Raw genomic sequence first — 19,546 nt, 5'->3', positions numbered from 1 at the left:
TCAGCACTTGAGGGAATATATGTAAGGAAGTGTTTCCTCTATGAATCACCCATGCCATTTACTGTGGCAAACAGTTCTTTTTTGAACAGTTCTCCCCACCATACTGTGGCACTGATACCTTTTAAACTTTTAGAAGAAAGAGTGCTTTACCTTGAGTCATCAGCTGTCGATTCCCCCAAGATAACCTGTGATGGAGGACAGCAGCATGCAAAGCAGAGAACAAGCAACGTTAGTGAGAATGGAACATGCAGAAGTATGTGAAGTATTCATCTCTCCCAGCCATGAAGGGCATCCAGCAATCTTTGTCAATGTCAAGGAATGGAGGGGAGGAAATCAAGATTATTTTCTATCACAAAAAAACCAAGTTGAACAGTTGCTAATCCAGTAGGCTGAAAAAGAGGAGAGCTAAGAGGAGATGCTTCATACAGGATGAAGGCCTGCAGATGCAGCGCCACATCTCTTGGAGAATGGGCTTGGACTGCAAGAGAAAAAGGGGCGTTCAAATGCCGGTGTGCTGCGGCTCCCTCCGGTGTCCACCGCGAGCAAGAGCAGCAGGACACCTCCAGCTATTTCTCTGCGGCTCGTCTGGTATGTAAAATACTGAACAGCTTCCAGCCAACAATTCCATCCCAGCAGCAGCATCGCCCCCATCCGCACCAAGCTCTCCAAATGGAGGGGTTCTGCTAGCACAAGGGATCTACCCCCACCAAGCAGCTGAGGGGGAATGTCTTCCACTCTGAGAGAAAAAAATTAAAGCTCAAAAGCAATCAGCAGAAACCTGATCCAGTACTGGCCGTGGATCCTGTGCTCTGTGGGAGATGGTGGCACATCAACATATTGGTAGATGAAAACATTTGGCACCAATGAAAATTTCCAAATAAATGTGTTGAAAACTCACCAGGCCTTCAGGATGTTTTAGTTAGCCTCTTAAGCAGTAACAGCTCAAATGACAACACAGAGCCACAGAGAAAAACAAAAGCCAAACCAAGGTGTGTGGAAAATTGTCCAAACATACTGCTATGTAGACTTCCAGAACTGGTGTGTGGTTATAACTTCTGTCATATCCTTCTGTTTGTTTAACAACCTCTTGAGCATTTCCAATGGACTCAGTTTTAGCTGGTCCCTGAAAATGGGAATGGTGGTGTCTTGCTCCAGTGAAAGAGAGGAATGGTGTTTGGGTTCAGAGGGCTGCCCTGGTGAGCAGGGAAATGCTTAGCTTTCCCCAGCCCCTCTGCACCTCTTCTGGTATGGTCCACCACCCATGCATCCTCCAGGAGTCTTGGGAAGACCACAAATAAGAAGGAACAGTAATTTTCCTCTTGAGCACTGCCAAAAACAGTGTTCAGCCACGCTCAGGTGAGAAGTGGCGGCTTCAGTTGTGTCAGGTGTGGGCAACATGGGTCTGGCATGGCACGGAGGACATAGTGAGCATTTCCTTAGTAACTGTGTATAAGGCATTGTAGGGTTTTATTTTCAGCTTGCAATTAGTTGAGAAAAACGGGGATACCAAGCTACCAGGATGAGCCTTAGGGGACACAGCTTTCCCTTACAAGGTTTCTGTCTTTCATTGCTGTATGAGATAGGGAACTGGGGGTATTTCCTAGCCTTCTCCTTGACTCCAGGACTGAGATTGTATCTTGAAGCTCACCCGGTGCCTCCTCAAACCCAGCAGAGTTGTTACAGAAGCAGTAAAGGGAAAAGAAGGCAGTGAAAGCAACAGAAGGAGGTCAGATCCAGGGGCTGTTGGAGGAAGGGTTAGGGGAGACTGGCTATTCCAGTGGGACTTGTGGGGCTTGCACCTCTGTCAGTCATAAAATGCTTGGACGCACAGGGGAGCCAGGAGGACGGCAGTGAAGGTCAGGTCTCATTCATCGTCTTCCTTCTCCGTTTGTGTCTCTCTCTTTTTTTTTTTTTTTTGTTTTTTTTTGGCTGCCTTTCTCAGGCCAGAACGGCAGCGGCGCTGCAGGACGGGCCCCGTGGCCGGTACCTGTTCCCGTTCCTTGTGCTCCCTGCCCGCCCCGAGCCTGACACAGTGGGAAGCCCAGTCCTTCCATCCCGCCGGGAAGCGCCAGCGAGGCAGCGGGGCGATGTCCGCCGGTGCCCCCTGCCAGCCCGCCTGTCCCCGCCTCCGGCCCCGCCACCAGCCCCGGCCCCGCTCGGTGCCGCGGCGCGGGGAGAACCCGGGCGCGTCCTGCGGGAGAACGGGGTGCGGGCTCCGCAGTGTCCCTGTGCCGCAGGCAGCCAGGGAAACGGGATAGGGGACCGGAGCACTGGGTGGGGACTGGCGGCAGCTGAGTCGGAAAACGTGGCTGGAGGTAGCGGCCCGAGGAGAAGCCGGGCTGCACAGAAGGGCAGGGCGAAACGGGACACCAGAGTGCAACGCAGACCCAGGAATCCATCCCTGGTGCTGGGCCATCCTGGGGGAATGGGAGGAGCCCCTTCGGAGGACAATAAACTCTGGAATGAGGGTGTGGGCTGCTGCTCCTCGCTCCCCCCCCCTCATTCCACATGCATGATGATACCATATCCCTCCATCTCGCTGGCTTCTTGGGGTTTTTTCTTTTTTTTTCTCTTTTCCCAGAAATTGTATTTTGAAGACAACCAAAAGGAGAACGTGTTCTGGGTGTGGCTGCATGTGATTTACCCAATAGCCAAAGTGGGGGGGGCGCCGAAGGGGAAAAGCAGAGCTTCTGCTGCTGAAGGGAGTGGAAGCTGAGGGCTGCAGTAAGTGATGGGGACCTTGTCTTTTCTTTCAGTGCTCCTCGAAATAACTGAAGAGTAGAAGAGAATGGAGGGAGAGAACTTTGGGGGAAACTTTCCGTTGCATGCTGAGGGTGTGTGCGGAGCAGGGCTTAGCCATGCAAATGGGAAAAGAGATGGGGACTCGAGAAAGGAGGTGGAAAAGAGGAGCAAAGCAGGTGATGTTATAAGTTCAGTCCAGAATGTGTCAGAAATAACTGGGATACTGGCCACATGAGGAGGGAGACAGGAGGGAGGCTGGGAAGACCAAATGGTCTTGAGAAGAAAATGGGTACAAAGCAGCAAAGTTTCTGAGGTGTAGGGAAGGGTATACCAGTTCCTCTCTTAGCTTTGCTCTGTTCTCTCCTGCACTCCACAGGGATGAAGACCTCTGGAGCCCGTATACTGTTTTGTGTCTTAACACTCTTCTTGTCCCCAGCTGGTGAGTGAGTCCTTGTGCCCTGGGGAAGGATTTCTTCCCCATCTGGGCCCCGCTGAGTTTCCTACACAGAATAATGAGCAATGATCTAAGGACAAAGGCAAAGATATATAGAGGGGTAGAGAAGGGGGAAGGACTGAACAGGAAAGGCAAGGTGAATATGGGATTGTAAGGAGAAAATTAGGTACTGGAAACAGTTTCCCATCTGTGACACTCTCCAGAAAGTACTGGGAGTCAAAGGGACAAGAGACAAAGGTCCACAGCTTCTACTCTAGGTATGTTACAGTAAGCAAAACATCCAGATCAAACTGAGAAAGAGAGTTAGGTGTGCTTTGTGCTTACTGCTGTACCACCTGTGTATGCCTGATCTGCAGGGCATTGCCCAGTGCTCTGCAAAATTTGTTCTGTCACAGTTGTGACATGTTTGCTGTCACTAGCAGTTCCTGCTGGAATGACCTCATTCCAAGCCACTTAGCTGCTGAGAGGTTTTGTAGTATTTGTACAGTTGTTTTGAGAAACCTCACCTCTGTAGTTCAGACCATTTTCTGCTTTTGGTGGTGGTTGTTGTTATTCTGTTTTGTGTCTCCATTACTTTGTTTGCTTGGAGATATTTTGGCAAAAATTCAGATCAGTTTTTTTTTTTTGTTTTGTTTTTAAAGCACAACAACAACAAGAAAAAAGAATAAAACAAGAGGGTAGCATCAGACATTATAGTCAGAAGACTCAGGACAGATAGTGAAAGATTAAGTTCAGTGAATGGGCAAAGCCTTGTCCAGGAAGGACTGTATGTATCACTTTCAAACTAGGTTATTCTAATACCCTCCTTGATCCTCCCCTCATGCTGAAACCTGATTCTGCTCCAAATAGCACTTTTTCCTTTAAAAGTGCTCCACAAACAATGACGTGTTTATGACTGTGAAGCCGGGAGGTGAGGCATCCAAGAGATGAGCTTATAGGTGGGCTACAATTTGAAACAGGGAAAAAAAGGCTGTGGTTTTTATTGTACATGAAGGAAGCCTGAACAGAATATTTCTTACTTTTGAGTATTTTGTTTTAGCACTTCTCTTTGAGTTTGTTTGTTTTAACTTGGAAAATAACAGGAATCACCAGCTGGTCTCTCATTGTTTCTTTTGATTTTGAGTAAGCTACAGATTTGGTGGGTTAAGGTTGTAGTTCTAGATCTCAAGGATGAATTTACTGCAGCTTGGATAAGGAAGTCCAATTGTTTATAAGGCTTTTTTATTGGGTACCATAGTAATTATAAATTGAAGTGATTGAAGGTGGGATAAGAAAATCAACGTTTGTGTCCTCGCCAGGTATGCAGAGATTTCACTTCACTTATGTCCTTTTGTTTTAGAGTTGGATTGGTTTTCTATTCAAGCCCTAGGGGGAAACAAGATTTCTAATAGCTGACTTTTCAAAGTTAGGAAAGGGGAAGAGCCACCCTGTCTTTTCTACACATTTCTTCAAATCCAGCACTACTGGCTTCTGCAATGGTTTCAGGATTTTCATCCTTCCTTTTGCATCAGTAACAAATGAGAAGGTGCTCAACACCATTTTCTTTCCCACTTGTTACAATTGAGAGATTATCCAGAACAGGGGAATTTTTGGGCTGTATTAGCTTGTGTTCTGAAGTTATTATGCATGTCTGACCCTCCGTGGGTTAATCGCCAGCAGCTGGCAGCTGGGTGGGGAACAGAATATCAGGGTCCAGCAACTCCTGTAATGCTGTAGAGCAGGATTATGTAGGGGTCCCAAGAGACCCTCGTGGCCTGCAAGTAACTGCCCTTGGAATGTGGAAGAGCTATGACAAAAACTCCAGACCTGATAGTTTTACCCACACATTGCTCCCTCCCATTAAGAGCAGAAAGCTGCAGGCTGAGGCTGCAGGACATAGCGGGATCTACTGATTTTTGGGCTGGTCATGCACACATTCCTGCAGTGCCCCAGATCACTGGCTTTTTCCTGCCAACTCCTTCCTTCATCCCACCCCAGTTATGCAGACATTTCCCTCGTCTGTGGCTAGCAGGAAATATTTTCCTATTCCTGGCTGCTCTAAGGAAGCTGCTCTGTCACCCTTTATATTTAAACAAACAAACAGTCTAGCCCAGCTTCAGTTCCTTCCATGTAGTATGCACAGCCAAGCCTTCATCGTTCGTCTTCTCCGGTTCACCCAGAGGCTGAGAGGGGAAAGATTGTCTGCTCTGTGCTCCATACCCAGGCTGGATGATTTGCCTAAGGAGCTACAAAACCTGCAGTCTGCTTTTTACTGTACCAATGACTCAACCCGTGCCCCCAAGTGAATAATTTCCATGACTCAGTTTCCTCTTTTATAAAATAGAGATAGGGATTTTGCTCAGCCTCCAGAGAGAGCAAGGAGGCCACATCAATCTTTTTTTCAAAATGCATCAAATGAGGTTTCAGAAGGGCAAAGTCTGGTAGCAGATCTGGAGGTATTTACTAACTTGTCCCTGTGCCTAGCCATTGCCCCTGGTGGAAGCAGCAGGGATAGGATCAGGACCTGCTGTATCCACGAGCCTTTAAACAGCAAACGCAGCTGGCAGTGGAGGCTGAGGCTGAGTAGAGAGAATTGCTCCCTTCAGCAGAGGGCAGTGGTGTCTCCTGGATAGATAAACATGAAAATTTCACAAAGCCTGCAGACTATAAAAGTCTGTCTTTTGTCACGCTCCTCTCTTCTCTTGCAGACTGGTTTCCATGGATGGTCAATGGGCAAGAACCAGAAACTGCTACTGGTAAGTATTACAGGCATGTTAATGTGCTGAAGAAGATTGCTGATGTGACCCAGTTGTCCTGTGGAGTTACAGCCTGTTTACTAGAAAATACTGTTCTTTGTTTCTTTGCCTCTGACATTGCGAGCTTACCTTTCAGTGAAGATTAAACAAGTTCCCCAAGGCAACCTGTTAGGTGTTACATGCTCTATACAAATAATTCTTTAGTGCAGGGGTCCTGAACACTTAGCTGAAGGGTACAAAGTTATGTTCACAGTCAAGGGTTGTAGGAGGTCTACAAAAGCTGGTACATCTTCAACCACGAGATGCTTGGGGAACTCTACTGCTGCTCAGAAAAATCCTAAGGAGAATGGTGCACAAATGGCATGGTGCTCTAGTAGTGAGGCCATTGGGAAAGGATACTGACTGATCTTCTTACTGGCTGTGTTGTTGGGGGTGAATTGATTTATCCTTCTGGACCTTAATCCATTTTTGCCACATGGTAAGATAAAATGAATGTACATTTGCATCATGCTTCAGCACCCAAAAGGACCACAAGGGCTTGCCTTTTCTTCAAACCTGAAGCCCCTGGCTAAGCCTGCAGCCATCTCCCAGCTATGATACCATGATATGTAATATCTGCAGTTTCCCAGAAAAATATTCAGAAGTCAGGTCAAAACACGTCCTCCAAGCATCCTTTCCTTCATGTCTTACCTCTCTACCACTACCTCAACTTTGCCATCAATTGCTTTTCAAAGAAACTCATCCACTGATGAATTTCTGCAGTCAAGGCTAGGTTTTGGGGTTGCCTCCCTCCTTCTCTGCCATGGGTGCCCTCAGCTGTCTGTCCCTAGTGCTGCAAGTCCCCTCAGCACCTTCATTTCAGAAGTCTTTCTTTCCCATCAAGTTGCCAACAGCAGCCATATCTGAGAAGTGTCAAGATATGCCTCCAAAATACACTGAGGGTTGATACAACATGTGCACTAAGAAATCCAGTCCCAGTCTAGCCACCAGAAAGGGGAAGTAGATACGGGAAGGTTGGGGGTACTGTGTTTGATTATGTGCTTGCTGGGTTGGATCCCACTGTCTCATGAGCCTGTGATGGCAGGAGAGGTAATTCAAGCTGGCTCTGGCTGGCTGTGTAAGGGACCATAAAGTAAAGAAAAGCTTTTTCAAGGACATTCTCTTTTCCAGGTGGAGTTCCCCCTGACAGCTCTGGTAAGCTCCAATCTCTTGGCTTCTTCATGCTTCTTTTTCCCTTTTCACCACTGCTGCCTAGGCAGCCACAGAAATTACCCATTATGCCCAGAAACTCCTCATCCCACTTCAGAGTTGTGGCAGCATTCTTCCAGCACTTATGGCTGTCTGGGAGTCCTTTTTGTGCTCCACGCAGGGAGATGAATTTAGGTTAACTTAATGGTCTGTTCTCCAAGGAAAAGCCAACCTCACTTTATGTACCCAGGCTCCCTGAAGAGGTTTCCACTGCAGGAAGCCATGAAATTTAAAGCTCACATATCCTTGGCTTCCAGAGAAGGTGGTAGGAGCAAACAGACTAAATGATGAGGGTGAGAAATTGGACAGGTTCAAACTGGGACACAGGCTGTGTGTGTGTCTCTCCTGACTGGTAGCAGATGTGGTTCAGTTCTCAGGAGACAGAGGTGCCAAAATTCCCCTGAAAGTAGTAGAGCAAACCCTGAGCATTGTTGGAGTGGGGAAGTGGAAATTCTGTTATTTCAGTACTGTCTGCCCCACCATGCCTGCAGCTGTGTCACAGGGGGGCAGCAAAATGTCTGTGAAGGGAAAAGTAGATGGAGGACTTGGAAGATAAGCACTTAGAGCACACAGTGCATGTTGTTAGAGAGTGGAGATGGCCCCAGGAGAAGGACACAGAGCTGATGGGAGTGTAGGCAATTCCAGCAATGGGCAATGGAGGAAAGGAGAGGCTCAAGAAGGAGCCTCCCCGCTTTTTCCAACCCCACTCTGAGTTCAAATCTGTCACCACTGGCCTTGGGGATGGTTTCTCTGTCTGCTGGAGCAGTGTTTCAAACACATCCCTCTGAGGTGGTGAAGACCAGGCAGGGCAGGGAGAGGGAGAACACATGAGGTCGATGCTATGGGTGAGAGAGACGCAGCTATGCATGGCAGTTTCTGGGGAGTGTGCTCTGAGTGTATGGGAACTCATCTGAGAGTGGCATCTTGTTCTCCAGAGCATCAGCTCCACAGTTTGTCCTCTGCCCTGACTCTGCTCATCAGCTGGCTGCAGTATTTGTTGTGTGTCAGACTGCCATGAGACTGAGTCAAGAGGCCAGCTGGAAATGTAATTAGGATAATTGAAAACTGCAGATGAGTCAAGGGGCTACTTAGGAATATAATTAAGACAGTAAAAGACTGCATATTTTGGTTAAGATCTTAAATAAGTTAAATAGTTAAGTTAGAAATGTGGCTAGCAAGAATCATGTACCCTAGTTAAAGTGTGACAGAGATATCCAGAAGTAAAGCTAGGAATGACAGGGGATAGACAGAGTACTGTAGAAGGGCAGAAACCATAAAAATAACTGGCCTCTAAGAATAATCTAACAAGAGGGGCTTGGACTGTGACCAGCAGGTGAAAAAGTCCTGCCAACCGGACATGGGTGAGGAGTTCACCATGAGGAAGGTGGCTTTCTTTCTCCTATACACCCACTCCCTTATTTCAAAATCCCACTGACCAAATTAAGAGGATACAATTGCTCAGCTGTGATAGATATTCAGCTAATTATAATATGAAATGGACAGGTAATGATTATGTATCAGGCATCCATAGAAACCACGTGAATATATAAAACCTTTCTTAGATAAATAGAGAACAGGAGTCTGTGACTCCTCTTTGCACATGCCTTTAGAAATTATTCCACATGTAATACATACCCCTCTTTTCAACTTTAATTAGTTGAAGAATCATTTGTCCATGCTTCAAGACAACATTGAAGAGGGAAGTGGAAGCACAATATTGTATCTACAAGATCTATGATCCTTGTGGTTGGGATGGGAGGTGAAGCAGCTGTGTTCAGCATATGAGGCCTGACAATCTGTAGGAAGGTAGATAGGACTTTGTGTTCAGACCAAACTGGTGGTGACTGACCTACATCTAAAGGTTAACAGAGTAAAAGTGAAGCCTTTACTGCAAACTTGGGCTTCAAAATGCTTACCCAAAACTCTTCACAAAGGATGTGCCATTGGGACCCATCTTTGCTCTGCAGCATCCTATCAGCTCCAGCACACCCAGCATATTTGCAGGGAAAGCCTGCAGGTACTCTGACAAATCAGATAATAACACCACCACAGTCAGCATTGCCTATGAACCAGATGTGAGATGGCAACTAGTCAGGACTGGTAAGACATCAGCAGAGCACTGGCAGGAGGAAAGAGACTGTAAGCTCAAATTAAGATCTTCCACTACATCTCTTTTTCCAGGTGCAGCTGCCACACCACCTGTGCCTCTTCCTCCTGGTGAGTTTATTCTCAGTTTGCAGCCACATGTTGTGGACCCTCCTCCCTCTCCTCACACAGTCCCTTACACACCTGGAATCCTGCCTTCTCTGACTGCCTCTAAGCCCCACACTCAAAAGATTCATTCTCTTTAACACACGTTTTGTCTATGCTTCTAGCTAACACTGTGGCACCTGAGCAGAAGTCCTCTGTAATTGCTCATAAGAACTTGCCCCTGGCAGTCAGTTCTCTGAATTCCTTTCCAGTTTGTTACTGGGTAAATTGTGAAATGTACTGATTTGCTGTGGTACAGAGGGGTTACTTTATCAGAGGGAGTAACAAACCTGCCTCTTTTTGACCCCTTGTCATGGACATTAAAGAGCCAGTAGTGGGATGCTGTTTCTTAAAGGTGTGTGTCACTGTTCCTTATGAAGGGCAGTCACAAAGTCCTTCACCTCTTGACTCCATAAAGGGTAATTACAACAGCTAAAGAAATTTACCTGGCCTTTAAGTCAGAATGTTCATACACTGTAATTTTGAACAGTAGTGGTAATGCTTTATGGGAAAGATTAAGCAAATTTTTAGCATTGTTGACTGCATAGCTGGCGCTAGACTCACATTGGATTTGTACTTTACGGTTTCATGTCAGTAACAATGAAATCTCTTTCCACATTAGAAGTTACAATAGAAGGCTCTTAAAAGAGTTTTCCAGATATATGTTTTGATTAAACTGCTTCCTAGGAAGCAATCATGGTAAATAACTAACTTTGCTACTCTCTGTCTTCCAGTTCAGTCTGACAGCGAAACAGCAACGGCTTCATCAGGTGTGTTTTAAGTTTGCTGCCCACACTTCTCCCAGACCCACTTTCACCCACCCTCAGCTCTCCAGAGAGGTTCTGGCTGGGCATACAGCTCTGTCTCCTGGAAAATTGCTTTAAATTGATCCTTGAGTTAGAAGTACTGGAGAATTATGGTAGTGGAAGCTGAAGCCTTCTCCTTGATGGTGTGCCTGGAAAGGGAGGAGCTGGCAGATCAGCAGACCAGATACAATGGATCAATATTGTGTCAGTGCCAGTGGCCAAGACCTGGCATTTCAGAATGACGTGCAAGAAAATCCATTGTAGTGGATAGTAGTAGAAGAATAGTAGTAGAAAATCCATTGTAGTTAGTTACAGGGTTGATTGTCTGGAAAACTAGGAACTAGATTTATGTCCAGAAATGTGATAATTGCATGTCTTTTAGAAACTCATGTCTTAAATATGCACTAAAATTCACATTTTGTTTATATGTGACTGTCCCCTTTACAACATGTGCCTTCTGTATTCTGGGTGTCCAGTGGGCTTGGTTTGCATTTCGCTCAACTTTCCCTTCCTTTTGTCCTGTGGAGCAAGGGGATCAGAAATGGCTGCACTATTTTCCTCTTCTTTAAACCAGCCCCATCTCTCACAGGAGACCAACAATAGAGGCTGGGGTCCTTCCCTAGAAGGCTGGAGGACTGTACCTACTGATAAGGTTATATCTGTGCCTGAATGAGTGCACCTGGCCATGATACTGGGTTGCAGCTCCGTGTTTGTGTGTGTGTTCTCAGACTGCCGTGAGGAAAAGTTCCCCTGCACGCGCCTGTACTCTGTTCACAAGCCAGTAAAGCAGTGTATCAGCTACCTCTGTGTTACAAGGTAAGAAACCAGCAGTCCCTAAGAAAAGCACTCGAAACTTCCAGAAATGGGAGGTCTGGTTCAGCAATTGTTCCCTTTGAAGACTAGAGGTTTTCTCTGGGAACCTATTGGTGAGACGAATCCTATCCCCAGAGCTTCCTTTTAGGGTAATTATTTAAAACAGCACAATGGCTGCAGTCTGTGCAGCACTAAGGAGCTGTAATGTGCCCCGTATTGTAATCCATATTTAAGGTATTTGGTCATTTATAGGTCCATGAAAATGATTGGAGGTATGGAACACCTACAGACAGGCTGAGAGACCTGGGATTATTCAGCTTGGAGAAGAGATGGCTCCAGGGAGAACTCATTCTAGCCTGCAGTACCTAAAGGGAACTTATTAAACACAGGGAGAGCAATGTTTTACATGGGAAAATAATGATAAGACAAGGGGGAATGCTTTTAAACTGAAAGAAGAGATATTTAGATTTGTTGTCAGGAAGAAATTATTTACTCAGAGGATGGTGAGGCACCACTGGCACAGATTGCCCAGGGAAGTTGTCAATGCCCCATCTTTGGGAGTGTTCAAGACAGGGACTGATGTGGGGCCTTGAGCAACCTGATCCAGTGGGTGGCATTCCTGCCCAAGGAAGTGAGTTTGGAACTAGGTGATTTTCAAGGTCCCTTCCTAAGCAAGCCTTCCTATGATTCTAAGATTTCATTAAGTCTTTACAAAGATTACTTTCCTATTGAGCAGCCTTATTCTTGGCTAAGAAATAAAAAAAAATTAGGATTTGCCTGCTCACTAGTGAATATACATGTTTATTCCCTGTTCCCCTCTTTTGTTTCTTTGTGTCCCTGTGCCTTCCTTTGCTGATCCTGGCGATGCCGCAGTGTGCGTCGCATGTACGTAATAAACAAGGAGGTGTGCACTCGCATTATCTGCAAGGAGAACGAGGTCATGCAAGGTGAGTGGGATCACAGGCTAGCTAGAAGGACACCTGCAGCCATCTGATAACATCAGATAACCATCTGGAGACAACTAGAGTCTCCAAGCTAACTAGTTGGCTTAGACCCTGATCCACATGCAGTAACTTCCCTGGACTTTGAAAGAGCTCTGATGCAATGCAGTCTTGGACAGAATACACATGCCATGATAAAAAAAAACTGGGAAGTAGATACTGTGGTACTAAAAAATATGATAGCTCTCTATTCCTTGATCTTGATCATGGTCTAGTAGTCCCAGACACACCCTTACTCAAAGTTGTACTCTTTTGAGGTTAAAGAATAAATCTCAGTATTTCTGTTCATGGATAGAAGCAGGATCCATTCTAGATTTTTTTATGCAATCTTTGTTGCAGCAAAATACAAGTGGTTTTAACATGTAATATATATGCATAAAGCCAGAAGGAAATTCATAAAAGCCTAAGGACTTGCTTTGCTTGCCTCATGTATATGGGGATTGAGCAGTTTCAACAGCCTCTGTAGACGCAGTGAAGGATGTGCCTCTAACTATTCTGCTGGAGAAGAATTGGAAGGAAGCTTTAATTATCTGTCAACCTGTGTGTGTGCTTGCCTTCAGATGAGATCTGTCGCCAGCTGGCTGGCCTTCCTCCTCGACGCCTCCGCCGCTCCGGGCAGCCCCTGCCTCTCCCTTGCAGACAGCTCCTGGAGCAGCAGCGCAGGCCTGATGCTCTGTGAGCACCAACTGTAGGAGAGGAGAGGGAAGAGAGAGAAGAGAAGGCATCATCCACTACCTACAGTCCAAGACAAGTGCTTCTTGTTTGTGATTCCCCCATTATTTCCTTGCTTCTGTGCCTTCTTCTACACCCTCTTCTTCAGGTGCTGCAGGGCACAGAGTACCCTCTCTGCCAATCTGTCATGGTAGCTGTTGTCATCTTTATAATCTATTACTGAGGACAGGGGACTCTCCCCTCATTTCTCTCACATTCTGCCTGGCAGGCTGTGAGCTGCTCATTTCCCAGAGGTCCTTATAAATGTGCTGCACCTTCTCTTGCTTTGCCCCTGGAGAGAGCCAGAAATGGGGGCAGGATGAAGCCCTCCCCAATGGTACAGATGCCTTAAGCTACATCTCATCTCACCTTCATGCCCTAGGACTCCTGCTCTAGATTTCTTGCCTGGCATCAGCAGGAGCTCAGATGTGGTTGGTCAGCCTGAGCCTCTCAGATTCTCCCGAGCCACTGAGTTTGTTGTGTGATAGCACATTCTCCTCCTTGTGTCTGCTGGCCTCAGGGAAGTGACAGAACTGGGAGATGAGCTATGAGCTGTCCTGAACCCAAGGCACCCCTCACTGGGTGGCAACAGATCATTTATAACTACCTCTGGGAAGTTTTTGTCTCAAGCCCATTGTCTCCCTCACACACATCTCCTACCAAAAGGAAAAAATCTGGATTTAGTATGGCATTATATTTTTCTCAAAAAGATTATGTTGGATCAGAGTGCTGCATCTCTCCTCTCCTCTCCTCTCCTCTCCTCTCCTCTCCTCTCCTCTCCTCTCCTCTCCTCTCCTCTCCTCTCCTCTCCTCTCCTCTCCTCTCCTCTCCTCTCCTCTCCTCTCCTCTCCTCTCCTCTCCTCCCCTGTTCTTGTCCCTCTCTTCCCACTGAAGCCATCTCTTGATGCCCATTCCAGGCAAGTTTCAGGGAGCAGTAATTACAGCTGCCTCCACTCCTAAGCCCAAGAAAGCCCATGAAGAACCTGTGTGACCTGACATTACTGAGACCTTGCAATGAATTATCTTGTCTTGGTGTCTTGTCTTGGTCTGGCTACCTCCACACTCTCCAGTTGCTATGCCTGCTTTCAATCTCCAGTTGAGTTCCTACCTCCTGACCTGGAAGCTCCTGCACAAAGCAGGAAGGATTTGCAAGTTGGAATTGGGTGTGGGAGCAGAATCATTATCTGGGATTGCTGTTTATCTGGCACCTGGGATTTTCCTGCAGAATCTCTGACTGTGCTGACCTGTACAAGGCCAGGTGCTGATGGGGAAGGTAAACATATCTGCAGGTGTAAGTGCTTTTACAGGCCAGCCTGGGCAGAAGAATTCACTGTGGCAGCACTGGATGTCTGGTCTGCTTGAGGACTTCGTTTTCTAGATATATGGAGAACATTTCCAGGTATATGGGCAGTTTTTGTGATGAGACCAGGTAGGGTAAGTGGGGAAGAGCAGTCTGAATTGCACTAATCACTCCATGTGACTCTTAGTGGCATGATTCTGTGAGGCACCAGAGGATCAGCAAGACCCTGTCTCTAGGACCTCTGTGTTGTTCCCAAGTAGCTGCAAGCCAGTTTGCTAGATTTGGCATTCAGTCCCCTCACATCATCTGCTGAACCCTTCAGTCTTGCAGGAGCATTGCCCTCTTGCACAGAGCCAGGGTCACACAGTACTGGGGACAGTTTGCTGCACAGAGGCAGATATCTGAGAAAAAGAGCCAAAACAATTCGTGTAGGACCATCTTGCCAGGACCTGCATTTCTGCTGTATGCAGCAAGAAGCTGATCACATCCTCTCTGTGGGGGGAGACACCCTGTGCAGACAGTTTCCATGTGAGTTCAAAATTAGCCTTAGATGGGCTAAATCTCTCTGTATTTATCCAGTGTACAGGAGAAAGAATTCCAACTCACACAGTGACTAGAATTTTATCCTACATATGGGAACACTGCACTGCTACTCAGAGGGTGGTGCTCCTCTCGAGTACTCCAGGCTCATGAGAGTAGGAATGAAGGAGGGGTTTCTTTGTACTGAGAGGGTGCACATTTCTTTAGAGAGGAGGGTACTGAGAGCTTGATCTCAAAGACATTCAAGCCACTGGCTTCTATGCCACAGGGATACCTGTGAAAATTGTCTGTGTGGAGGAAGGTAGGATGGAGATGGATCTTTGAAATTGGACAGGGTCAAGTCTGTTCTCTGTATTTAGAGGTGAATATTCGTCACTACAGATACATAACTGGGTAACATAATTACTGTACAGCATATAGAAATTTAACTTTCATGCAGGTTGGGAAGTGGTTAGAAACCTTTCTGTTGCTTGCTTTCAGCAGGGACAGGAAGAGGTGCTCCTGTCCAGGAGAACACTGTTTTAATGATAGAGTCTATATAATCCATATTAAAAGAAAATTTATTTCTTGTTATTCTTGGCAAATCTCATGTGTTTGGGTTTATTTGTCTCTTGCTGTATTTTCTCCAGATTTGTGGGGAGACTTGAATCCATATAAAATCTATCATTTGGAACCTTTTACTCCCTGCTAGCCTAGTCCTCTGCTGTCACCCTCCTCTCACTCATGAATCACAGCTCATGGGAGTTCCTGGGAATGCTTCTTTTTTTTTTTTTCTACAGAAATATGACATTTTCTCCAGCATTTTTTTTTACCATGGATAGCTGTGCTAGATTTTCCTGACAATTGTTAGCTGCTGAACACAGGGATAACTCCTCCCAGCCTGTGAAATCTGTGCTGAGGACACATCTTTTTACTATGCACACGCCATGACTTTCTGGTGGAGAATTAACATATCCAAATAAAATGGCAGGATGACTGAAATAAGAGAAAAGCTGTAATAAATATCACATAAGCAGGGAAGAACTTGTTCACTACAAACCATTTAACTTAACAATGGGAATAACTGAGAGACCACATTAAAAATTGCACATCTAGGTCAAAAAGATTAGAAAATTTTCCTTTTCATTGATTTTCTGACTTTTTCATAGTTTCATCAGGCATTGACTGTACATTGTATTTTGGTTGAAAAGATGAAGCACTGAGATGTGGGGGACTCTGAGCAGTGCAAGTGCAAGCAGCCAAGTCTGCATTTAGATGGTATTTCTAGAACAAAAGTGGCTGTAGGCCAAATTACCCATTAAGCTGCCTCTGAGAGTGCCCCATAGATCTTCAGGACTAAACCACACAACGCAGATTATTGCACAACAGTCTACTCCCTTCCTGGCTGAAGCTGTGGTGTCCTGAAATCAGACTGCTGCAGTGGGTACAGCCCCAGCCCCAGTGGCTGGAGACACAGCTCCCTCCTACCCAGGCCAGAGCCTGCTCTGTCTCATAAACTCAGCCTTTGCAGTGCTCCTGCATTGGCACTTTCCCCTGGCTGTGTGAGCCAAGCACAACATAAGCCATCAACTGTTTGTAATTCAGCTTATTCTTCCTTTTCCCTTACACTAGAGTCGGCCCACACTTCACTGGCACTTGTCCCATACCCAGATTTATCACCCCTGCCACTCCAACCCGAATTGCCGCAATATCTGGACACCACTTTCTCTTGCAAGCTGGGGAAGTGGTTTTAAATACGCCTCCAGGTAGGTGTGCTGCTCGTGCAGTTGGGCTAGCCACAAAAAAAGCTGACAGAACCCTGTTTTTAGAAGCATGATTCTGCATTTGTGGCTGATTTTCACAACCTCTCCTGACCTGGAGCAGGATTTAGATGCCCTGTGGTTGCTTCCCACACAATGGCTCTTCCTCCTGCTCTTGCTGTCACTGCTCCCCAGTACCGATCTGTGTGACCAGTTTGAAGGCTGCTGGTTAAAGCCTGTGCTCCAGTGTCTGCTCCCCACTTTGAGGCAGTGCCTCACTGCTGGGCATGGGGGGCTAACAAGCATGGAAGGGCTGTTGGGAGCAGCTGACATGTCACCTAGAGGCTCCTGGAACTTGTTGCCTCAATCCTGTCCTCAAGAGCCCACAGTGTGAACAAAGAGAGTTGACATCGGGCATCCCGGCTTGGAAGGATCCCGCAGGGATGTACTGCTGGCTGCCGTGTGGGCTTGTCCTTCACAGAGGGGTCTGGCCCTTGCCACCCACCCAAAAAGAGCTCCTCTACTCAGCAAATAGCTGGGTTGAAACCAAAAGAGACTTTCTTTTTTAATTGTTTGGGTAATTTTTTTCTGGAGATATTAAAGTACACTGACCCCTGACACCACATGATGACATTGTTTGACAGCGCACATTTGTCCAGTTGTGAGCAGCTCCTTGACTGGGGCACAGGAAATCTGAATTCCAGTTCTGAATCTCTTCACCCCCTGCTCTCTGATTTTTAGCACATTGCTTTTTCTCTCTATTCCTGCCATCCTTAGAGCCTGTAATACAGCAAGTTGGAATAAACTCCCACAAAATAGAGAGCTGGATTTTAGTCCATTAAAAAAGTTATTTAAAAATATGTGGGAAATACCACAAAGGTATTTGATTGTCTACTTTTGTTATTAGTGTAAGTTATTTTCTCAAAAATAAACATGTTCACTAATGTGAATTGTATCAGTTAAAATACAAACAGCATGTGCTTGTTGCTAGTATGCTGAAGTATATTTAAAAAGTGAATTGTGAAAAACATTCCATTCATTTAATTAATAAATTATCTATCAGAATGAAATTTGGGGCATTTTGCTAAGGTTGCGATTTCCATACAAATACAGCTGGTCAGAAATTAGCAAAAAGGTGTAATAGAGAAGCATATGTAATTCAATGTGTCTAACTAATAAGACATGTCAGATCTCACCTGCTTAAATATAAGAATAAATTCAGGTTAAGCTGTGCATTTTTTAAAATAAATGTGGATTTTGAGATAGCATATGTTCCCAGTTAAGATCACAGATAAATTTACATTGAGAGTAAACGTGCAGAGCTAACTTCAAAGCTGCTCAGATTGCTCAGAGCCTTGTCCAAGTGAATTCTGAAAAATTCAGCAGGGGATGGAGAATCCACAACTTGTTCTAATATTGCACCACACTTAAGATGGAGAATAGTTTCCTGATGTCAGATCAGAAATTCCTTTATTGCATCTTTCATCTGCTGCCTCTCTTCTTTTAGCTGTGCATCTCTGAGCAAACTGCCTCCCCTACAATATTGCTGCAGTCAACGAATAAAATAACAAGAAGAAACTTTTAATTAATACAAAGCACAAATTTAATTGCAAAACAAGGCATTTTTTAAAACTATTGAAATAAATTCTCTTCCTTTGGGGAAATTGTGCTAAAAAATGCAAAACATTACAAAAAACAGAGGTTCAGTTAAAGGATTTGCAGGCTGTGTCCCTGCAACAGGCCACTTTTTCTATGCTCACACAGCATCTACTTCTTGTGCACCACCTTCTCACCATGTGGTCACTTTCAATTTCTCTGCCTTGGTTTGGTAGCCTTGGGTTTCACAGTTTTGCCCTTAGTTGGATCTCTGCCTCTTTTGGTCTGTCAGTTTTCATATCCTGTAGCTATTTCTTGGCCTCTTGACTTTCCTTGGGACTTTGTTCACAGCCAGAGCTAATCAGGGCTCCTTGGCAGCGCCAGTCCAGGGCCAGGTGGGTCTTGGACTTTGCTGCCTTCTTGACACCTTCAAAAGCCTTTCTTTTCTGCCTGGTGCAGTGAGTGTGGTTGCTCCTGAGGCTCTCTGTGCTCTGGTGATTTTCTCATCAGTCCTGCTTGAGCCCAGCACTGTCGTCACACACTGTGCCTTTTGGCTCCACTGTCCATCAGCTGCTCTCTTTGTAGTCGCTCATTGGTTTAGCTTAGGAAAGCTAAACCTGTCTGAACTCTTTGTAGTCTCTTCAAACCTCTTTGCCATTTCTGTTCCCTGAGTCTCCCCAGGGGACACTGCTTCATGGTAGATTTTTGCCTCTCCAATCCAAAAGATTTGCTGGCCTTGCTCCCTGTTTCCCAAATTGCAACAGGACCAAGCTAGCCACCCTTAAGTAAATCTGCCTGTACCTGCACAAAAATGATAGAAGAGAGGAGTGGATCTGGTGTCCCCAGGTTGAGCACAGACTGGGGAAAAGGAAATTACCTGGCTGTGTATGTGAGTGCAAGATCAAGAGATGCTCATGAGGACTTCCAGCCAAGGAAAGCTTGTACAGCTGCAAGGTCCTCAGCACACAACTGACAGCCAAGGAACATCCAACACACAATTTCTTACTGAACTCTCAAGACTTCTGTCTCAGTCTCTCCAACAAAGTACTTCTCCAAAGACAACAGGGAAGTTAAAATCAGGATTTACCACCCAGGCCTCAGTGCAAGCTCTTTTTGCACGGAGTAGCACAACTTGCAGCACTGCAAAAACATGAGCTAATCACAGGCAACATTGGTTTGCAAAACCATAACCATAGCTAGGAGGTGAAAAACAGCAGTATAAAACCGAGTTTCTCCTTGTGGCTAGCAGATAACTGCAGAGATATGGAGCCAGTGACTTCCACTGAGGAGCAGGAAAATCTGATTTGAAACAGGGTGTGAGGTGCCCAGAGCAGGGAGCTGAGCTGCAGGAGAGTGGAGTAACACTGGAACAATGCCTGCAGCTCCCTGGGCATGCAGAGGGTGTTCTCCAGGTCAGCACAGAGTCAGGAGCCACTTGAGATGGGCAGGGCATGCTGGAGGCTGGAGCTGCAGGCACTGCAATGGCAAGAAGCAGGGTGCAGCAGCTCTGGTAGGTACTCTACCCCCATCTCTCAGCATGGGGAGGGCAGTTCTGCTTTCATCAGAGAGTCTGTTTCTCTTAGCATAAATGAGGTAAGCACCCAGCCATGT

At 46.0% G+C, this 19,546-nt stretch overlaps 1 protein-coding gene across 1 annotated transcript; it reads left to right on the top strand.

Annotated features, from left to right (window-relative positions):
• The first annotated feature begins 1,973 nt into the window (after window positions 1-1,973).
• On the top strand, window positions 1,974-15,383 carry MFAP5 (microfibril associated protein 5). The gene is made up of 10 exons (XM_074534963.1): window positions 1,974-2,468; window positions 2,582-2,724; window positions 3,119-3,181; window positions 5,884-5,931; window positions 7,102-7,125; window positions 9,361-9,396; window positions 10,164-10,199; window positions 10,964-11,051; window positions 11,922-11,995; window positions 12,610-15,383. Exons 3-10 carry the CDS (start codon window positions 3,121-3,123, stop codon window positions 12,726-12,728), a joined length of 486 nt encoding a protein of 161 aa, XP_074391064.1. The 5' UTR covers window positions 1,974-2,468; window positions 2,582-2,724; window positions 3,119-3,120; the 3' UTR covers window positions 12,729-15,383.
• Window positions 15,384-19,546: the final 4,163 nt, after the last annotated feature.

Source organism: Zonotrichia albicollis, chromosome 2 (assembly GCF_047830755.1).
Source record: "Zonotrichia albicollis isolate bZonAlb1 chromosome 2, bZonAlb1.hap1, whole genome shotgun sequence".
Taxonomy (NCBI): Eukaryota; Metazoa; Chordata; class Aves; order Passeriformes; family Passerellidae; genus Zonotrichia; species Zonotrichia albicollis.
This window is presented reverse-complemented; position numbering and strand designations above follow the sequence as displayed.

Bases quoted from the DNA above. Each gene is read 5' to 3' on its own strand.
- MFAP5 (XM_074534963.1), top strand. From the start codon at position 3,121: ATGAAGACCTCTGGAGCCCGTATACTGTTTTGTGTCTTAACACTCTTC. The intron at 3,182-5,883 runs GTGAGTGAGTCC...CTTCTCTTGCAG, and splicing joins ACTCTTCTTGTCCCCAGCTG to ACTGGTTTCCATGGATGGTC. The intron at 7,126-9,360 runs GTAAGCTCCAAT...CTCTTTTTCCAG, and splicing joins AGTTCCCCCTGACAGCTCTG to GTGCAGCTGCCACACCACCT.